Source organism: Halichoeres trimaculatus, unplaced genomic scaffold (genome assembly GCF_033239565.1).
Source record: "Halichoeres trimaculatus isolate MK-OKI-2021-1 unplaced genomic scaffold, fHalTri1.1 fHalTri1_scaffold_3, whole genome shotgun sequence".
Taxonomy (NCBI): domain Eukaryota; kingdom Metazoa; phylum Chordata; class Actinopteri; order Labriformes; family Labridae; genus Halichoeres; species Halichoeres trimaculatus.
Window position 1 is genome coordinate 27,486,179 of NW_027437181.1, and position 23,949 is coordinate 27,510,127.

At 39.9% G+C, this 23,949-nt stretch overlaps 1 protein-coding gene across 1 annotated transcript in view; it reads left to right on the forward strand.

The window, feature by feature from the left end:
• The window catches only part of LOC141787362 (CUB and sushi domain-containing protein 1-like), a 580,923-nt gene that overhangs the window by 135,239 nt on the left and 421,735 nt on the right, over nucleotides 1–23,949 (forward strand). The window contains exon 2 of the mRNA XM_074665649.1: nucleotides 7,770–7,986. Within this exon, the coding sequence (XP_074521750.1) occupies nucleotides 7,770–7,986 (217 nt within the window). The remainder of the gene's footprint in view (nucleotides 1–7,769; nucleotides 7,987–23,949) is intronic.

Consider the following 23,949-nt stretch of genomic DNA (forward strand, 5'->3'; position numbering starts at 1 on the left):
TTTACAGCTAATACTGTCACTTGGCTTCAAAGCCGGTCTTTAGAGACCAGGAGAGGACATCACAGACCCACGTCCATGTTTGATTCAGTCTGTGGGTTACACTTCCGCTGCCTCTCAATCACAAAAGTTTCCCCTCTCTGATCGAGCTCATCACAAATGTTTTTCACTTTTCTTAATGCGTGACTGATTTACTTCAGACAAGTGTATTCATCGTGTGCCTGACAAAAGGCTCTTTGATCCACTTATGAAAGTGTAATGAGAAACCTCTCGGAGTTTTGAAGACTCTTGTTTGAATGTTTGTCAGTTACTTTTAATGATTTCACACTTTGTTTATTGAACAGGACAGGCAAACTTTCCTCAGTGGAATCTCAGCTCTGGAAAGTAAACACACACAGAGAGGTGAAATTGAAGCCAATTCCTTATTTGAGGGGAATTACCCTTAAAATTCTTTTTCTTTCCTCTTAACACATGAATTCTTCATCAAAATTCTTAACACGAACACAATGACTAAAGTGCTATTTCTCCTCTTTCAGCAACATTTCAAAGTGACTGTCATGGTGGCTGTAAAAGTTTAAACTGAGTGGTGTTAAGAGAACTTGCTTTCACAGGAGAACACAAAGTCTTTTTCAGAACTGCTTTCAGCATATTTAACTGCATAGAGGGACTTTAATATTATTTCCCAGAGACCTGCTTTTATCCCCACTGAGCGCCAGCTAAATGGCCTAAACGCCTGAATCTAACTGCACTCCCATTTACTTAAACTGTTTGACAGTGGGCTGACAGAGAGTGCAAGCAATGGCGATATCGAGAGAAAGACAGACAGGGAGAGGTTGTGGTATTTGTTCAGTGCGTGATAAATATAGGAGATGAGTGGGTGGAATAAAAACAGCCGAACACTCCGGCAGGAAAAAGAGAGGAAACACACAGACATAGATATAATGACACCAGGAGAGAGACAATGTGACATTGCTGTAATAAGAGCAAGAAAGCAAGGAAGAGATGTAATGACGCTAAGGGAGAGATGCACCGACACTGGTACAGCCATAATTATGGTGGAAGAGGGATGAAAGGATGCCAAAGTAGAATATATGTGGAAGGAGCGGGAGAAGGGATGCAGGAAGAACGGGGTTTTCAAAGAGAGCAGGGATGGACGGAAGGTGAAGAGAGAAAGAGTCAGAGAAATGGACGGTCACAGGGACAAACATAATGTGGGAGAGACACAATGATCCTGACAGAGATAATGAAAAAGAAGAGGGAGGTGGTACAGGAGAGGTGGCAAAGAGGAGAAGAAAACAAGCCTAGCAGAGAAATAGGCAGCAGATTTCTCTCCTCTCCTCTCCTTCCCCTCCCTTCCCCTCCACTTTTTCATAAGCGGTATTGAATCACTGCAGTCAATAGTTCTACACAGCGTAACTTAGAAAGATGCATTTGATTTGTGGCCCAGCACGCCGTGGAAAGAGGAGGCCTGCGTTTGATTTATGAGCCAGGGACCTTGTGGTCAGGTTCTAGCGGGGCGCTCAACCTCTCTGCCGCTTCTCAGCACCTTAAATTTCACAATCTGTCTGATTGTTATGTAGATATGTGTGCTGACCCAATCCATTACTGAACAATGCAGACTTTGTTTGGGCTCCACAGCAAAAATTATTGAGAAATAAGTCTTTTTTTTCCAAATGAAAAATGTATTACATCTCTGGATTAGATGCATGGAAAAAAGCAAAGAATAGGGTTCGATTGCTGGCATGTGGCAAAAGCGTTCAGAAGTGCCTGTTAGATATAGTAAAACCATCTGTGTGTTAACCAGGGACATGTTGTGCATCAATGTACAGGCCTGAAGATTTTTCAATGTGACCATGAAATAAATAAAAAGGAGAAAACATTAAAGCCGGTGAAATATACATAAAGCTAAACTACCGGATTAAGGATTAAAACCTGTGCTTTAAGGGAGACAGACACAACACGTGTATGTCTGTTTGCATTTGAATCAGTCTCTACACGAAAGTGCGCGTCTCCATGTGCATGTGACAGCTTGCTTTATTATCTGCATGTGTCTGCAGCTGCTATTTAACATACCACTCACAGAAACTCAGGGGGTTCATTTATGAAAAACACATCTTTCAGTCTAACATACTTTATTATTATTATTTTAAATCTGTCTTCCGTTCAGCTGGATGTTGATGGGTCATCTCGTCCTTTTCAAGTAAAGTAACTTTGATTGAAAAAGATCTATTTCAAGCAAATATATTTGTATCATCTTTGGAGACGTGACATTTTGGAGGAAGGTTATTCTGGGTAAGGAGGAAGGATACAGAGGAGACAGAACATGAGAGAAAACGAATAATTACTTGCAGTACTTCCAATCTGTTATCATGACAACGAGACAGATATGCGGACCACAATTACACAGATTTAAATCTTTTGCCTAACCCTTTCCCGTCCAATTAGTTTGGAAATTTTTACAATTAAAACGAAGACAGCAGCTGAATTGAGCCAGTCAGGTGACAGAAGGTGTCTGTGCATGAAGGCAGGGTATTTGTTGTTTTGAAGGTCACCATTCAGCCGGCTGGCAGCTTCATCAACAGGTGTTGGATGAAGGTATATCTTTGTAACACAGTTAGCAGAAGCCATTTTTACTCTCAACTCAAAAGAATCAAAGCTGTAACTTCATGGCTCAAGGAATGGGTTTTCTGATTGGCTGGTCCATTGGTTCAGACTCAAATGTCATCACAACTTTTCACTGTATTTCAAGTTTTGGACAAGAATTCTCTGGTCTTTGCCTCTGTGGACGAGAGATGAGATAGACATGTATAGTATGAAGTAAAATGTACTAGTAACCACTGCATTTTATAATGACTTGGATATTCCTGTTTGAATAGATCAGAAATGCTTGATGCTAAAATTATGCATTTTTATTACTTTCCACTCACACCTCACTCTCTCTTCAGTTTATTTAAGATGAGCCAAATAAATCAGAACACCAACAGTGGAAAACCTTATAACTGCTCAAAACTGCTGAGCTTTTCTGTTGTCGCTTGGCCCTGTAGATCGTCTGTTTCTTCATTGTGCTGTCAACAAACTGGTCTTACACATGGTCCCCTGCAGCATTAAACAGTGTGCCAAAGTTATTCAAATCTAATTAAACACCCCTCACGAGAGTTTTAACATTAGCGTATTATTATCATTGTCATTTAGCTTGACTGCTGTTATTTTGTGATCCCACTATTATAGAGGCTTAGGCCACGTTTACACGGAGACTCCCACAAAGATTCTTCTTTTGTGTTTCTAAAAGCCACCCGCGCTTACATGAGGACAGCGTGAAAACGATCCGCGTTCATATGACTCCGAGAGGACAAGTCACAACGATGTAGTGGCCATGCCAGGCCAGTAGTTGGCGATGTGGACATATATGCTACTCTGAAATCAGCCATCATTGTTGTGGTTGTTTTTTCTTTTTCTGACGTTTTATTGTATGAGACGGTTGTCAATCCAACCTTGAGGCGCATCACCGCCACCAACTCAACCAGATTGGCTTAACTGGAAGTTGTGGCTGCGCACGCAAATGCTCTGCCCTGTGTTTATGCGAGGCTGGATGGGGGAGCATGTTGAAAACTCTCCAATCTGGAGAGTGTTTTCAAAAGTTTTTGTTTCTGGACAAAACGCAACACGGTGCCATCTAAACGCAAGGCCAAAACACAACGAAATGTTATCGGATTTGACTGTTTTTGGGGTCGTGTAAACACGGCCTTAGTCTGTGTCTTGAATTGGATACTTCTGTAGGTGCGGTTATAAGAAGTCAAACTGGACCACAATTTAACAACATCATTCTGGACTGTGGAAAACTTAAATGTAGGAGTTGTGAATGGAAAATTATTGCCTAGGAAATACATAATGTGAAAAGAAGGATATTTTCTTGTCCACTTTTATCCAGCATGACTTCTTTTGCAACCTCTGGAGTCTCCCTCTACTGCTCATTGAAGGTAACACAGGTTGGAGTCACTTTCACTTTTTAAATCCCAACCCAGTTTAAAGTGGTGTATTTACACCTCTGTTGTTTTACCTTCATTTTACATGTTGCAGAGGTGTGATAGTGGAACCATGCTGTCCCACTGCTTTGCAGACAAGGACGTAACAGAGGCCTTATAAAGGGGCGATGGGGGTGCCTGTAAAAAAGCTGAGCCAGCAGGGTGAAATTGCACCCTGGATGTGTGTGTGTTGGTGTGTGTATGTGAAGCTCCCGCTGTGTGTTTACATGTTGTGCTTTAGCAATGCTATGACACAATGTGAAACCACACGCTGGGACATCACTGTTACACCATTGCAGGATCAATGCAGGAACATGGAGGCATGATGGTGGTAGAGCTCTGTGATGGCACTGTGGTGTCTTCACCAACAAAAAAAAAGAAAGAAAAAGTGCTTGAGGCTACGTCCACTTCTCACACACAGTCTAGGCATTATGCCAAAGAAGAGGCTCTCAGAGCAGAAAGTATAACTTTAGACTCAGTCCATTTCTCCTCTGTCATATCTTACAATGAGTGTTTGTTATCTTGCTCTCATGCACAGCTGTTGGGAGAACTGACCATATGGTTGTCAGTAACTGGATGGTCTCTGCAGGAGAAAAGTTACACTCAGACCAGAGGGGAGGGGGGACTCTGAGCTAATTCAGCTAAGAAGCACGGCAAAGTACTTTTTGGTGAAATGCCTCAAGTACGGCGCTACAATATGACATCCGGCTTGATGCAAAGATCCTCTAAAGTCTACTTATTCCATCTGCTCAGAGAGGACAGAGGGGGATCTGGCAGTGAAGACGTTCATGGACAGATAGACAAAGACAAGTGGAGACAGAGTGAGAGACAGACACAAAGACGGCTGAGGGGTAGAGGTGAATTGGGTTGGAAAGACAGCGGAGAACAATCTGAAATTAATCTGGGCACTCCAGATGGTTTGAAGATTGTGTATGAATCTATCAGTGTGTGTGTGTGTGTGTGTGTGTGTGTGTAGCTGCCAGCTTGTCCATTTTGCCTGTGTTGAGGTACTCCTGTGTTTGTTTTGTGTTATTTTGGACTAACGAGAACATCTGGTTTTTGCACAATGTGGAGGTTCAGATCTTGTTTCAACAAAACAGGCAGACTAACATTTTTTTTTGCTTTTGGTTGAGTAGATTGTGACCTGGTAAGGAGTAGTCTGTAGAGTGTAAAACACTCAGCTGCATTTGTGTGTGTGTGAGAGGAAAAAAAGAGTGTGTTCAGAGTGATATAAGGTTAATAAATCAATAGCCATTGCAATCTAAGAAAAAAATACTGCTTGCCTTCATGTTAGCTGTACACACACACACACACACACACACACACACACACACACACACACACACACACACACACACACACACACACACACACACACACAGCGTGCTACGTGCCCTGGATACTGGAGTAGCTTTAGAAATAAACGGTCTGAAGTGCTCCTCCAAGAGAGCAGAGAAGATGAAAGATGGAGGAGAGAGAAGGAGGAAGTGTGTAAATGACGAAAGAGGAGGGCACAGGAGTGGACACACAGAGGGATGTCACATCATGCTAAGCTGTAGAAAGCTAACTTGCTCCAGCTAACGCTAACGTCCATCACATGGCTTACTCACCTTGTTTCAGTCTTGCTTGAGGTTTTGTCACCTGACATGTGACACAGAGCTCCACTCTTCTGCTTTATTAACTCACAGCCTCTTTCTCAGTCTTTAAGCTTAACACAAAAGCTGCTGGTGAGATCTTCAAAACTTATCCTGCTCCTAAGTCTGTCCCTCCTGTGTATTTGTGAGTGCAAACATGTGTCCTTTAGAAGACATGTAGTTATGTGAAGTTGCTCAGCAGTGGCTGATGCTGAAATGTGGAGTGCCAGGAGTTTATGAAACACAGTGTGTCTCCTAATGGAGAAAAGCTGCATGTCGAGATTGTGTTAGACTTTCTCTCTCTGTCTGTCACATTGACGGACAGGGGTGTAAAAATTCAGCCATAATGTGTTATTACCTGTTTCTTTAATTTATTATTTTTCTTATGCTAGTGGAATACAGTCTATGGCCATCACTCAGTCAGTCACATATCCTGTTCAAACCTCACTCTGCGTGGTTAGACTTAAACTACACACCTTTCAAAGGACCCAGTTAATGTTGTGTGGTAATATCATAGACTGTTAAAAAAAAAAAAAAGGACGTCATCTTGCTCAGCTCAAAGTGAGGTTGCCAGGAAAACTGCTCCCCCTGGTGGCTGGCTGCAGTATAGATCAAAAAATCTGTCTCTCCAGTCATTCCAGATGGGCTGTGGTCAAACTTTAAAAAATTACTACACCTCGTAGAAATGTTTCTCACGTCTGATTGCTGTGGTGATTTGAAATATCATTTGGCTGCTTTGTATTCAAGTCCCATTTTTTCTGAAGAGTTTCGTTTTCATTAGTTATAAGAGGCTAAAAACGAGGTTGTACATCAATTTTAACAGTGATTGACAGCCGCTGTTCTTGGGGATTTTTTTCAGAGGCTGTAAAATATATCAAGAGGTAGAGTCAAAAAGTGATTAGACTCTTGAGAGAAAAGAAATAATCATTATTTTTGTCACCTGGCTTCACTCAGAATCTCCTAGAATTCCTCACAGTCTCTACTGCGCAGACTCTGGCTGCACAACTTCTACCAATGGCTTCAAACCCGTACAATCGTAAATGGCGGAGCCATGCTTCCCACTCTATACACAGTCTATGGGTAACACAAGCATATTCTAGTGTTAGTTCACATCACTGGTGGCTCATGACTTGAACAATTGTTATTTCAATACAATTATTGAGCATTTTGCATTTATTTATCATCAGGTTCCCAAAACTTGGCTTGGGAAAACACATCTGTGTTGGTTGCAAATATTTGACCCATCAGTTACATATAAAAGGTAGCCTTGGCTGTGGTGTGCAGTTGATCCAGGTTGAAACAGTTTTTAAGGCTGATCTGTTCTGCACACAACACTGTAAACGTTTGATCCACTGTACAGTGGCATTGTTAGTGTTATAGTAAATTTGTTTGGGATTAACTCTTGTTATTCAGGTCCAGACAGTATTGTATAGTAGATTGCTCTTTCTATTATACAAACAGTGTTATTCAAAGCTTTAAGCTCTTTGTGCTGTTTTTCTATTTAATGGAATGAAAAGACATTGTCAGTGTTGTATGAGTCCATACTGCTGCATGTTTAATGAGATAGTAAGTAATGCCATGCGATCCTCATGAGTGTGCAATGTGATCTCACGGTACATGCTGTCGAGTAAGACCATATGGTGAAAATGTGTTGGAGTGTATGTGTCATGGCAGGTTTGCTGGTAAGAGACCAGTGGATCACAGTTTACACACAGCCAGGATTAAAGGGGTCATGCCATGCTATTATTAATATTTGAAATGTGTTGTTACGTGCAGCCGTGTTGCATGGAAGACATATATAGCATATGTTTTAGTGTCATGGGTGGCTGTGGGGCATATGTTGCATTATGTTGGAGTTGCATGTGAAGTTAAAGGCTTGTTAATGTACTCACACTCAGCTTGGCTCATGTAGAATTCTTCAGCCATCCTTTGTGTTTCCATCTTGTACACTGTTTCCATTAAAGATGCATGTCTTACCTTTGGTACGCTGATACAAATATGCATTCATTCCATTTTTTTGATCATGTATAAAAAAGGATAAACATCATAAACGATATACACTGGAGAATTCACAGAAAAATTAAAAGTCCTGATTTTATTTCACCTCTCTTTCCAGCTGAATCCTGTGGTGGAGTAGTCCAAGGGTTGAACGGTACCATTGAGTCGCCTGGTTTCCCCCACGGCTATCCCAACTACGCCAACTGTACGTGGCTGATTATAACAGGGGAGAGGAACCGGATCCAGCTAACCTTCGTCACGCTAGCGCTGGAGGAAGACTTTGATATTGTATCAGTTTACGATGGACAACCATCGCCTGGCAACTTAAAAATGAGGTTAGAGATGATCCTTCTTTTTACTGTCTGATCTTCTTTCTGGCTGTTTCTTATTCTCTCTTCAAACCCCTCTGACTCTTTCAGTTTGCGCATACCCTCCTCTCCAGCTCCTCTCATTTTCCTCTTTGAATGAAGAGTTGGCATTTGGACAACAGCACATTTCTTTGAATACGCATTTCTTCTAGATGGGATATGACACATTGAGTATGAATTCAAAGCACAGTGAGTGTCAGCTCTAATTTGAGTGGATTTTTCTGTCATATCGGATAAATAGTTTGAAAAAAAAAACACTCCCACCTCCCCCCATCTTTTTTCATTTAAAGCACACACTTTTAGATGGGTGAGGGTTTTCTTAAAACTTAATCAGTGACAAAATCCACTGTGACATATTTCAGTAAAGATATAAAGATTTGTTATAGAGTGGAGAGTTTTGGTGACAGATGCTTTTGTGTCAGACTAAAAAAAAACACAATACCATCATCTGGTACATTCTCCTAAATGTTGGATCAAACACGGGCAAGACAATTTGGAGCCAGACTAAGGGACTGACCGGCAAAACCTCAATGGTCAGAGACTTGACCAGGGCCCGTATGCACTTACACAAACCATGAGTCTGAGTTCCGTTAAGGAACGGCCCATTTTGCCATAACATTAGCTGCAGACACGACTGCAAATAACTGTCTACTTAACTAATTGGGCCATGAAGGAATAACTTTATATGTAAGGGGAACCTCTTGGAAAAACCCCATCCAACAAATTCAAATTGAGCATGCCTACTATGCATAAACAGCGATTACCATGGCAGGCGGTTGTGGTGTGTCTCCAAGAGAAGATTAAGAAAAAACAAATTTTCAGCAAAAGAAATGGACATTTTGTTGCAGGAATACAGAATGAACAAACAGCTGTTTCCAGTGAGTCAATCATCAAGAATAAACAAAGAGGAAAGAAATGTCTGGCTCAAGATCTTGAGCAGGGTAAATGCATGTGGTGCTTCCTAGCGCAGAGTAGAAGAACAGGAGTGGTCACCTTGTTGCTAGCACCAGTAGTGGTGGGTTCTGCTACCATTAGATTTATTGCTGTCTTTGGGCATTAACTTGGCTCATTGAATATTTTCTTACTCCATCAGTACAAATGGACCATTTTCATAGCTAATGGCTGGACATGCATACAAGCCCTGATTTGATTGTTGATGTATTAATTATTTGGCCAAATAATGGTCAAGTGCATAGTGTGAATATGACTATTTTACTGATGTTGACTGGAAACACAGTCAGACCACAGTCTGGAATCATAAATATTATAATCTATTTAATATGTATGATACCATGTTAAGTAGGGCTGAACAATTAATCAAATTTAAATCAACAGTGCAATGTGATAGAGTGCAATTTTCAAATCACAAAGGCTGCAATTCAAAAAATAAATGCATTTTCTTAAGTTTGTGTTTTGTTACTGATGAGAGATCAGTAAGATTTTTATACAATTAATATTTATATTTATGTTCACAGACTGTTTTTTTTTCATTTTATAATAAAGTGCATTCCACATTTGATGTAATTAGAGATTTAGAGACAGAGATTTGGCCTTATTTACATTTCGGCACTTTATATAGTGTGATATTCATAAAAGAGAGGATTCATATTTTTTTTTCATATTATTGTTCGCACCAGGCCTCTTGTTCTGCAGTGCTTTGTTCCTTTCTCTTTAATTTATTTAAGGTAATTAATGATAATTTTATCTACAAGGCTTGAAGTTAAATCAGTCAATATTCTACAGTGATTTTAATAGTTAAAGATATGTTATTCATCTCAATTCATGCATCAGTTAATGTCATTTCATTATAACATGTAGGCCCGGTCTACAGGAAAAAAAATGTTTGTAGGCTGACAGCATCCTTTGTGTGTTGGTCATACTGTAGAATGGTTTATTGCTTGTGTTCAGTGAAAATTGTACAAGATAAACATCCCCCCCTAAAACCGCATGCTAAATCACAATTGCAATATTAGTCAAAAAAAAAACAAAAAACGCAATTAGATTATTTTCCAGAAGCATTCAGCCCTAATGTTTAGTCCTCTGACAGATTGCCAGCAACAACCAATGAGACAAGCGGACTGGAAATTCTTATTATCGGATGTTGCATACTTTTGCAGCTAACAAATATAGCACAAAGACGAGTGGAATTCAAAAAGGAAGAGCAAAAAAATAATGGTCTAACTTTCCATTGAAATCGAGAAGTGCAGGGGTCTGCCACCTTTACTATCAAAGGAGCTATTTTTCCTTATCACACCTGAATTCAAGTCATTCCAGGGCCACAAAATCTACTTTACCTTCACAATATAGACAAAAGGTAAATGAATTTTATACAAAGTTAAATATATTGGATGGTTATATATATATATAATTAGTTATTTGAATTATCGAAACTAAAGAACTACAAAAGGAATACTTGAATTTGATAATTATATTGATAATTATATTGATAATATTGCTCAACTCATCTTTTTTTGTTTGCTAATTTGTGCTACATATCAAGCATATATAATAAGCTGACACGTTAGCAGTAAAATGATTCCATTGTTTTCATTGGAGGAGGTAAAGTAGAGAAGTGGGAAGCCTTTTTTTGCAAGATCATAATTTTATTTAGTGTCAGATTGTGTCATTAGTCAGCAATACCATCGGTACATTTAAAAAAAAAAAGAAAATTAAATAGTATCATTCTAAAGCTCGAGGTAGCTCTTTTTTCCTCAGTGAGCAGAAATTAATTAACATGCCAGCCCAAACATGAAATCATGGTGTTGACATGTTGTTCTTTTACCTTGTGAAGCCCTGGTTGTTGTGTTTTTTTTCTGATACAATTCTTCAACAGAAAGCTTACATTTTTTCAGCCATGAGTGTTAAAACTGGATGCAATTTTGGTACCTAGAAGCAGACGCAGATGCAGAGCTGGCAGAGTTCAGAGAGTTGTTATTGTAAACGCCTGAGTGGCTGGCTGATGCAGACACAGAGGTAAAGGTTGAAGACTAAAGGAGTCTGTTACAGATGCTGCTCTGTAGATGAGACTGAGGACACATGAAGTTAGGATGATTACAGGAAGAGCGTGCATCTCAGCGCAGAGGAAATGGTTTCAGAAATAACAGGGAATAATCCACAACAAACACTTCCACAGAGTAAATTCAATAACGTGGCAGTGAGTAGATGTGAAGCATGGGTGCTTGAGCTGCCACAGATGGGTTGATGAGTTGCAGGTGTATGGAGCATCCAGGTGCTTGAACAAAGAGACCACGCCTACAAGAGGAGCACAGAAATACACCAACACACAAATACGAACAGGGGGAGGAGGCAGAGGAAACAGGGACACGAAGGAAACATGACCCAACCAGAGCTGGAACAAAGAGTATTTAGCATCATGCAAAAAATGATCCAAAGGTTCAGGTGAGAGTTGAATCCCAGCTAAAATCAGCCACTAAAATTCAGTGTGAGGAAATGATCAGCTACATCACCTATATGCTCATTTATGCAAGAAGTTCATGATAAGTATCAGTATGAGAGTGAGACCATTTCAAATCAGTGAAAAACAAGTGTTTTCAAAATAAGACATTTATCCATTTTTGTCTTACAAAAGAATGTCCATCATTTCATCAGCTCTTCAAAGAAAAAAAAACAAAAAACAAAAACTAAACCTCAACACACCAACAAAACTCATGTAGAAAACCTGCCTTGTTCTAAATGCTCTAATGATCCATCAGACCTCTTTTATGCCTCTCCTTTGATGAACACAGACCTGGAGAAACCTCAGTCATTGATGATTTGTGGGCTGTATGTGGTGGGTTTGAATCAAAAATATTGATGCCAAAAGGGCAAAAACAAAACTGTGGGAAGCTTATTCATAGCTCTTTTCTTCTGCGTAGGAGGCATGCACTGGGAATGCATCAAGTGTTTGACGGTCGTGTTGCAGTTGCAGCTAACAGGTTTTTTTCTTTGACAGCCCATATAGCTGTGTTTTGTGGTTTTGTGTCGCTGTTTGAGGAGAATACTTTGTTTTCAAAAGAGTCTGAGGAGTATTAAAGACTGCAGACAGTACTAAGAAAAGGTTAAATTATTTGTGTGTGTATATGTATATAAATATGTTAATACTAAGGCCTACTTGAAGAAAAGCTTATGTTTGTGCACAGCAGCATCTATTAAAGCCAAGGCCAAAGTAAACATGTTTCTATGAAAAACCTTCTTTTAAATAGAAACCACTTAAAGGGTAAGAGTGGAGCCAGCCTTCAGAATGGAAAGTCTGTTTTATTGTGTGCTGCGTGTTGAAAAGAAGACCATATGCTTTATGAGCTATGTGTTTCTCAGCAGTTGTTTACTTATTCATACAAATCAGTGTTTGGGCTTATTTTATGCTTGGCCTGACTTCACTGTGGTGTGATAGCAGACAGGCTCCAGAGAATACTGCAGATGCATTTTATCCTTTTTGTTCATGTCCAAAGGTCAAGTCCGAACTTTGCATCAGCTTGAAGCTGTAAACTGTGCTGGAAACAAATCAAAAGAAAAAACAAACAAACCTTTCTATCATTTAACAACTCCTTGTTTCATAAAATATGCCCGTTCATCTCCTTTTTCTGACTTTCTTTTTTCTTTTTCTTTCATTCATAAAACACCCCCAGTTGAAATAAATGCTCTAGATGTGGTCAGTGAAACACCAGACAAGCACATCTTCAGAAACTCCACATCAATTCTACTCCTCTCACCGTTTTAGCCTGGCTCATCACTCTTATGTTCACCCACAGTCTATATGCTCAAATTTTAAAAATGACCACATTCTGTAGGAGACAGCATCACCAGAGCCAGCTCAAACACTGCACCTTGAAACCCTTCTGTCTGTGTTGGAAGTTGTTGGAAGTTGTTGGCCTGAAGCATGCCTCTTTTGGGATAATGGAACCAGAGCGTGCTGTCTGCAGCCGCTACATAAGGTGAAACGACAGCAGAAACAGCACCGTCCAGTGCTATCCAGAGCTGCAGCTGTGGGCTGATGACAGGGCTGTGAAGTGAACCAGGATCTCACCTGTGCCTGAACTCCTCTGGGCTATTCTAGGATCACCTGTTGCTGATTGCCCCTGCCATGATGACACTGTGACTGTGTCTGCTAAAACAGCAGCATTGTTTGACATCTCCTCTATAACACGTTAAAGAAAAGGCAGATGTGTGAAGGATCTGTTTGAAATGTTGCACACAGGGTGGGATCTTAGACTACAGGAAAGAAATGGTCTTTGCCAGAGTGATTTTAAAGGTCTCAAGTTTGGTGTTTTTGCTCTTATCATCTTTTTGGTTTTGACACAACTGTGCTCATAACTGAGCAGACTTTTACTTCCTATTTGGCAGAATGACTGTCAGTCACAGGTCGCCATGTTATCAGAAAAAAATAAGGCTGAAGACATTAACATATTGGTTTCAGTTTCAAGATTAAGTTGTTAAGTCAACAAGAGGCTGGCTTCAAAAGACAGGGACACACCCTTAGGTCTAATGCTACGGCCAGTATTCAAAGCAGACAGTTTACAGCCTGGATAAATAAAAAAACAAAAAAGTTGACTGGAGAGGGTTGCTATTAGCCAATCATTTTGGTTACATTTGGGCCAAGAGTCATTCATTAGTTTCCATAACTTTGACTGAAAGGTGGGCATGTTGTAGCTGTGTGCCAGGGAGCTTAGACCTGCCTCACTTCCACCTTTGTGTCTGAACTATAAGTTCGGTGAACAATACCAGTACTTCTATTCCATTGTAGCGATTCTTTGGAGACCACAGGGTGAGGTTGCAGAGACATTTTATAAAGTCCATGGACAGAATTTACTGTAAGGATTCTTGGAACTCCAAAACTTGATATCCGCTGAAGCATTACTAATTAAATACAGTAAAAGTAAGTACATTTAGTACTAAATCTGATGATAGGAGGTAGCAGCTGCAGCATTTAGGTCAGTGACTCTGCCACTGATTTAAATTTGCCCTAAAACTTTAATTTTTTGGTTATGTTGGGGCTTGCACACATACTTTGACTCTTCTTTTTTTCTAAAACTATAAATTAGTCGCCTTCAGACCCTCTGGCTTTGAGTTCACTGACCTTTTACCCATGTCATTTAGATCAAGTGACTATGCTGAGAGGTGCAGTGCTATCCACCAGGCTGCTCCGCTCCTCTGTTGATGTTAGCACCTCTCTGAATGGTGTGGACATTACTGAGGACAGGCAGCAGAGTGCTAAAGCGAGACCACTGTCTTCTCTGCCCTCAGGGTTTCCCTGGTGTGTGTCACTGTGGGCTAGGCTTTCGCTTGTAAGGCTTCCTCCAGCTCCAGCCGAGTGTCAGGAACTATTGAATCACACTCGCCATCCCCTCTCTGCTTATTAGAGTGTGACTTATGTTTTTACATAAATATAATAGCTCCAATTAAAGTGCTGCTGCCTGTTCTGTCTCAGCATGGAGAGGGCAGTGCTCAGCCTGTTGACCTAAAACCCTTTCCTCCTCTCAGCATCTGGATAAATGATGCAAGACTAGCTGATATGAACTCATCCAGTTGCCCACATGGATAGTAGGATGAAGCCGAGAGGAGCTGACTGCCCTCTCTTTCTTCACAAAGAGGAGGCAGGGTATATCTTTCAGACCTTATGTATGTGTGGGGAATTCTGCAATCTCATATATAGAAGAAGGGCTGACCCGGCATCTGTGGCTTCCTCTTTTCAGCAACAGCTGTGCGTCAGCAGTATTAACTCTACACCATCCCACTCTCTATCATGACTGATGTCAAGACTGTGAAAATATTTACTTCTGAAAATGGAAAGCTTCTCTCTTTCACGGAGCGCTGATCAATCTCTGCCTGTGTCTTGTATTGAATAGAAAAGGCAGAGGTAGCTTTCTCGACAGTTTCCTCTCACTCTGCCATTGACTTCGAGTCAAGAACTTAAAGTTTTGAAACAAACTGCCCGTACAGATGGAGAGCAGGAAATAAGAAAATGCTGAGTAAATAGTTTGAAAAAGTTTTTGTGAAATTTCAATGCTTTTCACTGCGGAAACCTGTCCTCACCAGAATCCTCTGCTGCCTGAATTCCACCTGACACCAACACTGTACAGCTACATCAGTAGGAGAAATAAAACTTTTTACAGCCAGTACTCAGGCTTTAAGCTTGTCACTGAGAAATGCAGGAAATACAGACCTGGAGAGCCGTATCAATATTGAGTTCTCCAGTTTTATCGCTTTCATGACACTCATACCTCCTTGGAACATCACCTTATATGGAGTAGAGAAGTCTTATTTTAAAGTAACACTGGCTGGCTCGCCAAGAACCAAGCTGTGTTGAATACAAGAATCTGATTGTTTTAACGTCACCATTAAGAATCCATGAAAAGATTACCAGTCATGAATCAGAACTAATATTTGAACTATTTATTTATTTATTCAAAATACCTAACCCTCTTATAAACAGCTCATTTTAACATTGGTAGTTAGCAGTCTGAAATAAGTTTGGCATCAGCGTTCTGCTCACCTCGTAGTGATTCTGATTTGCATAAGGTGACCTTGAATGACAAGAAAGATGCCCACAAATATAAGCACTGACAGTGTTTTCACTCTGGTTTAAGAGATGTGGATCATTAGTTATCGTTGATCTGTTCAATGTTTGGAAAATTAAACACCATCATAATGCTTTCCTCTTACAATCCCCATCCCAGCTGACTTAATGGCTGTAAAATCTGAAAATATATACTCCTATTCCCTCTTAACAGCCAGCAGCACTGTAACTGTAAGTGGCATGCAGATATGCTGTGTTAAGAGCGTTCCCTGGAGCTAGTGTCCCAGAATGACTTATTCTTATGATCATGTGACAGAGCCCTCTAGCAGCCATAGTAATTATGAGCCATATTTATTATAGGTATTATACAGTCTGGAGACCACTGACTGCTTGCTGTTATAAAACTATGCTGATATTTTAGTAAAACAGGATTCTTCCTAAACCTTTTTGAACTTACATTTCCTCATAGGAAAGCACTCATTTGAACTCATCCTGTTTCTCTTACTTAAAAAAATAAGAGAAACAGACCTCTCCCTAATCCTCACAATGCTCTCTTTGTTCCTGAAACCCTTCACTTCAGACCCTCGTCTGGACCAGCCTTTCTAGTGATAAATAAATAAAAAAATTGGGAGATTTTTGGTGGAGCTGGACTTTTTCATACTTGAAATAAGTTTCTCCGAATCAGACAGAGAGAGCTGTTATGGAGTCAGGTCAGAGGGTACAGCAAAGCAAACCATTGACATTCTCACTGTCATGAACCCTGCGGCTCTTCTGTCAGCAGCTCGCCGTGTATCCACTGAAGCGGCTGCACATGAGGCGTTTGCCGAAGTGGTCTGTCAGGGTGAACTTGGGCCAGCAATTTCACCAGTTATATGATGCCTTTTTGATCCCTGGGGGGAGATTTTTTTTTACTCTGTATTTGACTTGGACTCCAAAAAATTAATGAGTTCCTCTGAAGACTACATAGTTTTTGCAATCGTATTTATTTAGCACAGGGTACAAACATGTCTGCCCTCCTCAGACCTTTATCGGTGTGGACACTGTGCACACTAAAATTGCCTTTCTGTGGGTTTTATCCGCTCTAATTAACAGTACTGGGTGTCCATTCGAACAAAATAAACTTTCAAACTATCCTCTGTGCAAAACCTGCATTTATTCCTTAACTGTTGAAACAAACGTCTGCCTTTGCAGCCACAGTGACAAACGCTGTCATCTGCAATGTCCGTTTTTGTTTTTTGGGTAAGATGTTCTTCTTCATGTTCGCTAACCCTTACTTATAAGGGCTTTGAAGTGCAAATGCACTTTAAGATCACACTAATGTTTGGTTGTGCAATCCTCCTGTGATCTTTCAATGCTGGTAGTGAGAACTCAAACAGGTTTTATCTGCTGTATCGCCATTGCTTCTGTTCATACTATGCATAAAAACCCATTGCTGACATTTAATGGAAAGATTAATCAGAAACCTCTTTTTTGTTCTTTCATTGATCTACATACATCAATACATTTTGTCTACTTAAGAAAACATGTGAAGCTTGTCATGAACCTCTGTCACTCAATCCTTTGTGTACATGCATAAAACACAATATGTTCCAGTCCACAGTGCTTGTTGGTCAGCTGGGCTCCTTTGTTTTGGTACTGGGTGGAGAACTGCAACAGAAGCCTTTTACAGATAGGGTCACACTTTTAAGACAGCTAGTCTGAAGGCTAAGCCCACACCCAGTCTTTTTTTACAAGAATGCCCACACAAAAATGCCAGGCCAGTAGGTGGGGAGAATGTCTCACTAGTCCATTGTGTCAAACACTCTAAAAATTCAAACGAACAAAAAAAACCTGTCACAAATCAGAAACCTATGGAGGTGGTTGATGTTTTTCTAAACATGCATTTAGACACAGATGTAAATAAACTGTCATCCTGTTGTTGTAGCACAGTACATAAATAAAGAAATTTTGTACCCAATTTCATTGGCGTCTCTCCAAAATGTCCACTTGAAAACGACAAAATGGAATAGTCTCCACCTTGGGAGGCACTTTTGAAAATCTCAGCTTTAGCGACCTGATAATATATGGATGTTGTTCCCATGATGTCACTCATTTGTTTCTAATACAGAGTTTTGACACCTATCATCAGAGGTGGCCAGCCTTGTTTGGGTTTGGATAGAGTTACAAGTTCGGTCTTTAACTTCTTTTCAGACAGCTACTGAATGCAATTAGCTTCTCTGATGAAAACCATTTTTTAAAGTGGGTTGTAAATTTGATTGGCTGTTTGTATGCATTTTCTGGTGCCTCTACTGCCAGGCTCATGTGGATGCTTTAAGGACTGCAGTTTGAAACACTCCCACATAGGATTCATATGTAAAAATTGTTTTTTAAACAGAGTTTTAGGTCTGGCTTTGACTGGGGCTGTATTGGAAATACTGAACTCAAACTAGCTTATTTTGAGTTTGGATGAGGTAAAGAGGTGAGTCTTCGGCCTCCTCTCAGAGAGGAACAGAATACCCATCAAGTAGCCATGCCCTTACATGGGCAAAATGTCAGTTTATTAGCTTCAAATTTAACAGGTTACAAGAAATTAGATAGAGAGACTAGGTAAAGGTGTAGTTACCAGTAAAAGGAGACAACTCTCTTTTTTTTTTTTTTTTCAACGAATTACCTTTTTTCACAATCCACTGATCTGAAAGAAATAATAAAAATCTACAAGTTCCAGTTCTAGTTGATAAGCTTGTTTCTACTGCACTACTAACTGTTTGCACGTGTTCGGCGACAAATGGCATTGAACATACTTGGTCCTACTCATCACAAAGCTGTCGTTCTGCATGAAATTCTGTTTTGTTTCATGTAAATCACACTTTAGCGTCTGCAAAAAGTAACCTCTGATATGGGTTTGTCTGTTCTCATTAGAATTAAGATACCCAGCGTATTTATTCAGTACACACACTATTTTAATGTATGGGTGCATGCTTGTACATGTGCAACCAAGCACCAGCATTAAACGACACCGTCAATTACACAGTACAGCGATTAAGGCAATAAGTATCACTACATTATAATTAACATAATTAAGAAAAGGTCATATAGCTGTGAAAACACACACATGGATGCACTCTTATAAAACAATCTTAAACTGCTAATGTCAGCAACACACACACACACACACACACACATACACACACACACACACACACACACACACACACACACACACACACACACACACACACACACACACACACACACACACACACCTGCTTTTTATAGCAGCTGATACCATTTAAAGAGACGGCTGTTTTCTACAGCGTTTTTTGCTCTGGTTCAACAAGCCAAAGTTGTGAGGGGGAAACACAAAGGGGATTCTTGTCCTACAAAGACTGTAGCTTTGGAGGAGCCCCACTTAAACAGACTAGCTTAGACTGCTGAAGGCTCACAGAACACACTAAATGAGGACAGTGTGTGTTTTTTTTATCCCTCATTTCTAACACTGCTGTTACCATGAGTAAGGAGCTCTTCAGAGCCAGCATGGCAACAGAGAATGATTACAGAACCTGATAACTCTCTTAATGTCATAACTGGGATGGGGCTCTCATAGATTTGATAACATCTGAATTTACACTCGTAGACCACAGACTGGCTCACAGGAGTTACATCATCTTAAAATGTGACACCTTAGACGTGACAATATGAAAAGAAAATCACACACAAACAAATTCCTTTCACCAACAACCAGAGTATCCACTTTAAAACCTCTCACAAATTCTTTCACTGCTGAACGGGACTCCAGAGTAAACAAACATGGTGGCACAGTCAGTAAGGTCAGTCAAAAATGATACTAGCTGCCTAGCTACCTGGTACTTCCACTGCAGAAGTAATTTTCATCAAGTTGTCCTTATCAGTTCAATTGCAGTGTGTTTCACAGGAGACAATGTGTTGTAAACAATTCTGCTGTAAAAATACAAGCATTTTTCCATCTCTGAATTTTTTTTCTGATAACTTTTCATTTTTTATTGTTGCAGTGACTAGTGTCAAAAACTTTAGAAAAACAGGTACTAAAGGAGGCTGGAGCCAAATATATATGAAACAAAAAGTTTTATTTTGACTAAACTCAAAAGTCAAAAACTCAAAACCAAAAATTCATACAAAAGACAAAACCAAAAAAACTCACACTGAAAACCAAGAAGTACGAAGAAGCACGAGGACTGACCAACAATTTAAAAAACTCAGAGATTATACCAGTGGCGGCTGCTGGTCAGTCAAGTAGGGGAAGCTTATTTTTTCCGGCTTACAACATAAATTTATAGATTTAAACGTAAATTCTACCCTTCGTTCCTTTTCAAAATGATCTTTTACCCTGTCGTACCAACCAGGTGTTTTTTCCAGGGATTTTACCAGTGTTCTCTCAATGGCCAGCAGAGCTAGACTGATTAAACGGCCTTGGCCCATTGTGCTGCAGGTGTAAGACTTGAGGCCTCTTTAAAGAGGAGAAGCTCCTCTCTACAGAAGAGGGTTATACTTCAAGATCACCGACTGGCTCATTTCACTGTCAATCAAAAAGGGATTTGGCCTCAGACAGATCATCCAATCATCATGCAGATGATATGGGTTTGTCCAGGCCAGCCCACTGCCTCATGGGCGGGACAAAGCCCAGTGTTTATCCAATGACCCTCCAGTTTCCACTGTGGAACAACCCACTCTACGCTTCCCCGCTGAAGTCAGAAGACGCTCAGCGTCCGACTGTGTTAAAGTGATGAGACGTTGCAGGGATCAATGAGAAGGAGGTGGAGCCAGTTACCTGTGATAGGAAGCTGATTCTGAACAAAAGATGAAGGAATTCTAGCGCATATTTAGTCAATAAAATGTTCACACAGCAGAACATATCACCACTTTTTTTAGGGACAATTTTAGAGGAACCTGAGCTTCCCTTGCAGTGTTAGAGCACTCGCCACTGGACTATACAGACAGGTGAGTTATCAAACACAGGTGTGAAACAAGACAGGCGAAACACATGAGGAGCAATCAAACAGGAGGGAAACACAAGGTGTACTCAACCAAACACAAGGAGAGTCCAGACAGACAAGATAAATCCAAAACACTGACTCACTCAGGAGACACACAACAAAAACCCTACATGTGACATGAACCAACCAAAACCACAAGACACAACTATAGGCTAAACGAGAAACACAAGACAAAAATCATAAATAATAAACTCAAATAAACTCAAGATTTACATGAACACAGATGAGATGAGACAACCCAGAAGCCTGAAATACAAACTCAAACTAAAAAAACAAACCATGACGGACAGTTTGTCAGAGCAGGTTGGAGAAAGTGAAATCCTTCTTAACATACATAAATCTGGGCTTTTGCTGTGTTTTTCAGGAGGAGAGGCTCTCTGTTTATCTTTGGTGTACCCCACTTTTACTATCCAGGTAGAAACTCTGCTCTGTCTGAGCTCTCCTCACCTCTGTTTATTGGTTATATTGGCTTCTGCTGGAGCTCTTTGCAGTTTATTCGAGGAAACCCTTTTTACTTTCAAACGCTGCACAGCTCCACTTGGACTCAAGGCAATGTGTGATTACATAATACACAAACATGATGGGATTATTGGATTATAGGATTTATAGATATGGATAAACCATCTCTGAACTACCTTATACCTTATGGTAATCCAAGCAAGAGCAGGGGCAGACCCACTGCTGAAAAGTTGTTTATGTATCAGTCGAGTATTAGTTATTGTAGCAATGTGTTCCACAATATATCTCAGCTGTCAATGGATGTTCTCAAAGAGATTTAACTGTAATCTCGTCTTCTTTTTATGCTAAACCTGGTGTTTTCTCTGGTATTTTGGTCCCATCGTGCTCAGAAAATAACTGAAATGGAAGTTTGACAGTAGGATGAGACCAAAACTCTTTAAACTGCATGGCAATTATTTTCAGACAGTTAGCAGCTACAGGTCGTGTCTTTCCTTGCCAATTTCAGCTAAGTAAGTGAAACAGGTAATTACAGATTTAATGGCCTGTTAGCTGAGACGGTGTTCGCTTATAACGTGCAGACACCTGTCCAGTCTTCAGATGGAGCTCCTCAAACTCACTCAGAGTTGCCGACATATTTTCCTCATATTGTCGTCTTCTAATGCTTCCTGGATCATTCTGTGCTATTGTTAAAATGACCTCATGCAATGTGATGCAAGTGACCCAGAAAATAAGACGAGGAGAGAGTGCACTTAAGGTAAATCGGGCACAACGTTTACCACACATACCTCACTCTGCACAAAGTTAATGATACAGATGAAGAAACTTCCTTTGTTTATTTATTTATTTTTTAAATGTTTTTGTTAAGACAATTTCAGCTCCTTTAAGTATCAAGGCATTCAAGTACAGCAGAGAAAGGCTGGAAATTTGCAGCCTGATTCATGAATACAGAGAGCAGGAACACACAAGGCTTTGTTCAGATTTTGCTTACACACTTAGACAGAGAAAAGGGGAGAGAACAGAGAAAGGTTATCAGTGAGACACTGTGTGGTTTGTTGTAGAAAGCCAGAGCAAAATCAAAAGAGCAACATAGAAAAAAGAGACTAAAGGGAGTGAATAAAAAGACCTAAGGGGAAAGTTCATCCTGAAATGTGCCTAAAACCAGGTCAGTTACCTTTATTCTGCGTGTTTGCACTATGCATAAACACACGCAAACACTGGCACACTTATCCACAAACACACAGTAGCACTAGTTTTGAGTTATTTTAACTTTGCTGGTCACTAACTTAAACTTCCTGGTGCATTTATTCTGCATCAAACCTTCCTCTGAGTCATCACCTTACCTGTTTTCCTTTTCCCCTGTTCCCCGTCTTACTCCTTTATTATTCCTTAAACTGCTAATTGTGCGTGAACACGGTCATTAACTGTTACTTGACAATAGCAATTAATGAAATAATGCAGTGTCAAAAATATTGTGAAGAGCTAGAAAGCTGATATTTGAGAGGAGTTATGTGAGGCTATCTGGCTGGGTTAGCACTGCCCATCATCATTTTACGTCACAGGTCTTGAATTCTGTCAAAAACAGCATTTGTTCAGCCTCATAAATGTTAACAGTAAATGCTTTCCTAGATCCCTTAACCAAGCAATAACAGATACACTTTAATGTTTTGAAAAAGCAGAAGCTTCCAATGACGTACAAACCAATTTGTGTCTTTTTTCTTTTTGGAAAAAATAAACACAGTGAGAGTAGACAGCAGGTTTGGCTCGGGGGAATAAGTTTCAAAATGCACAATAAAATATGTGAGGATAAAAGACCTGGACGTTGAAACTTGTTTCATCTAAAAGGATTAGCATGCAATGCTAATGTCAAAAGGGAAGACGCTGCACCGACAGGCCACTAACAATATAAACATAAATTATGACTGAGAGAAATTGTAAGACTTTTTAAAAAAGTGAGCATGAGTATTGAGGAAAGCATACCAAAACCAGCCAACTGAAAATCAAAAAATCCCCCAAATTATTTGGGGAGGAGTCACAGGGTGGAAGGTGATCGGTGAACATCTTTGCACACTGATTATGTTTCTTTAAGTTTGAAATTAAAAAGAAAACTCAATCCCATGTTTTGTCAGTCACATTTGCACACTCCTGCCAAAACTTTTGACCGTCATCATTTTTTTCAGAACAGGTTTTTTTTTTTTTTTTTGTGGCTTTTTTTTGTGCCCCTCTTGTTTCTAGGGTAATTTCAGAGACACTGTATTCTACTTGCAACACAACATTATTTGACTTTTTTTTTTTTGTTTTAATGTGGGCCAAGTTTAGATGATGAATGTGTGTCCTTATGTCTGTGTGTGTCAAGCTGTGTGTGTGTGTGTGTGTGTGTGTGTGTGTGTGTGTGTGTGTGTGTGTGTGTGTGTGTGTGTGTGTGTGTGTGTGTGTGTGTGTGTGTGAGTGTGTGTGTGCATGCAGGCATATCTCAAATTCTGCCTGCAAAGTGTCTGTGCACAAGTTTTTTTTTTTTGTTGTTGTTGTTTTTTCTGGATTACAGATCCAGAAATCACATCTGGAAAAAAAAAAATGTGCAAAGACCTTTATTCTCTCTTATTTCTCCTTTTTCTCCTGTCTTAAATTATTTCTTTTATTTTTCTCCATGACTTGTCTCACCAATATATTCTTCTCCCAGTTGTAAAAACAGAATTCATACGTTATATAAAGTTTTTAGTTGGGTAGAATTATAGACTGTATGGCTATCTGTACTCTTGAAGCCAGATTACCACCCCCTGCAGCAGTGATTCGGTTAATGGAACAGGAGGATTGGCATCAGGCACCTTGTTCCAACAAAAACACACAATCAGTATATTAAACTTAAGCTGAGTGAGGATACTACTGATTTTAATTCAAGCTTATTTCCAAAGGATAGCTTTTTCAAAGTCACCTTTACAACTCTTGTTCCTC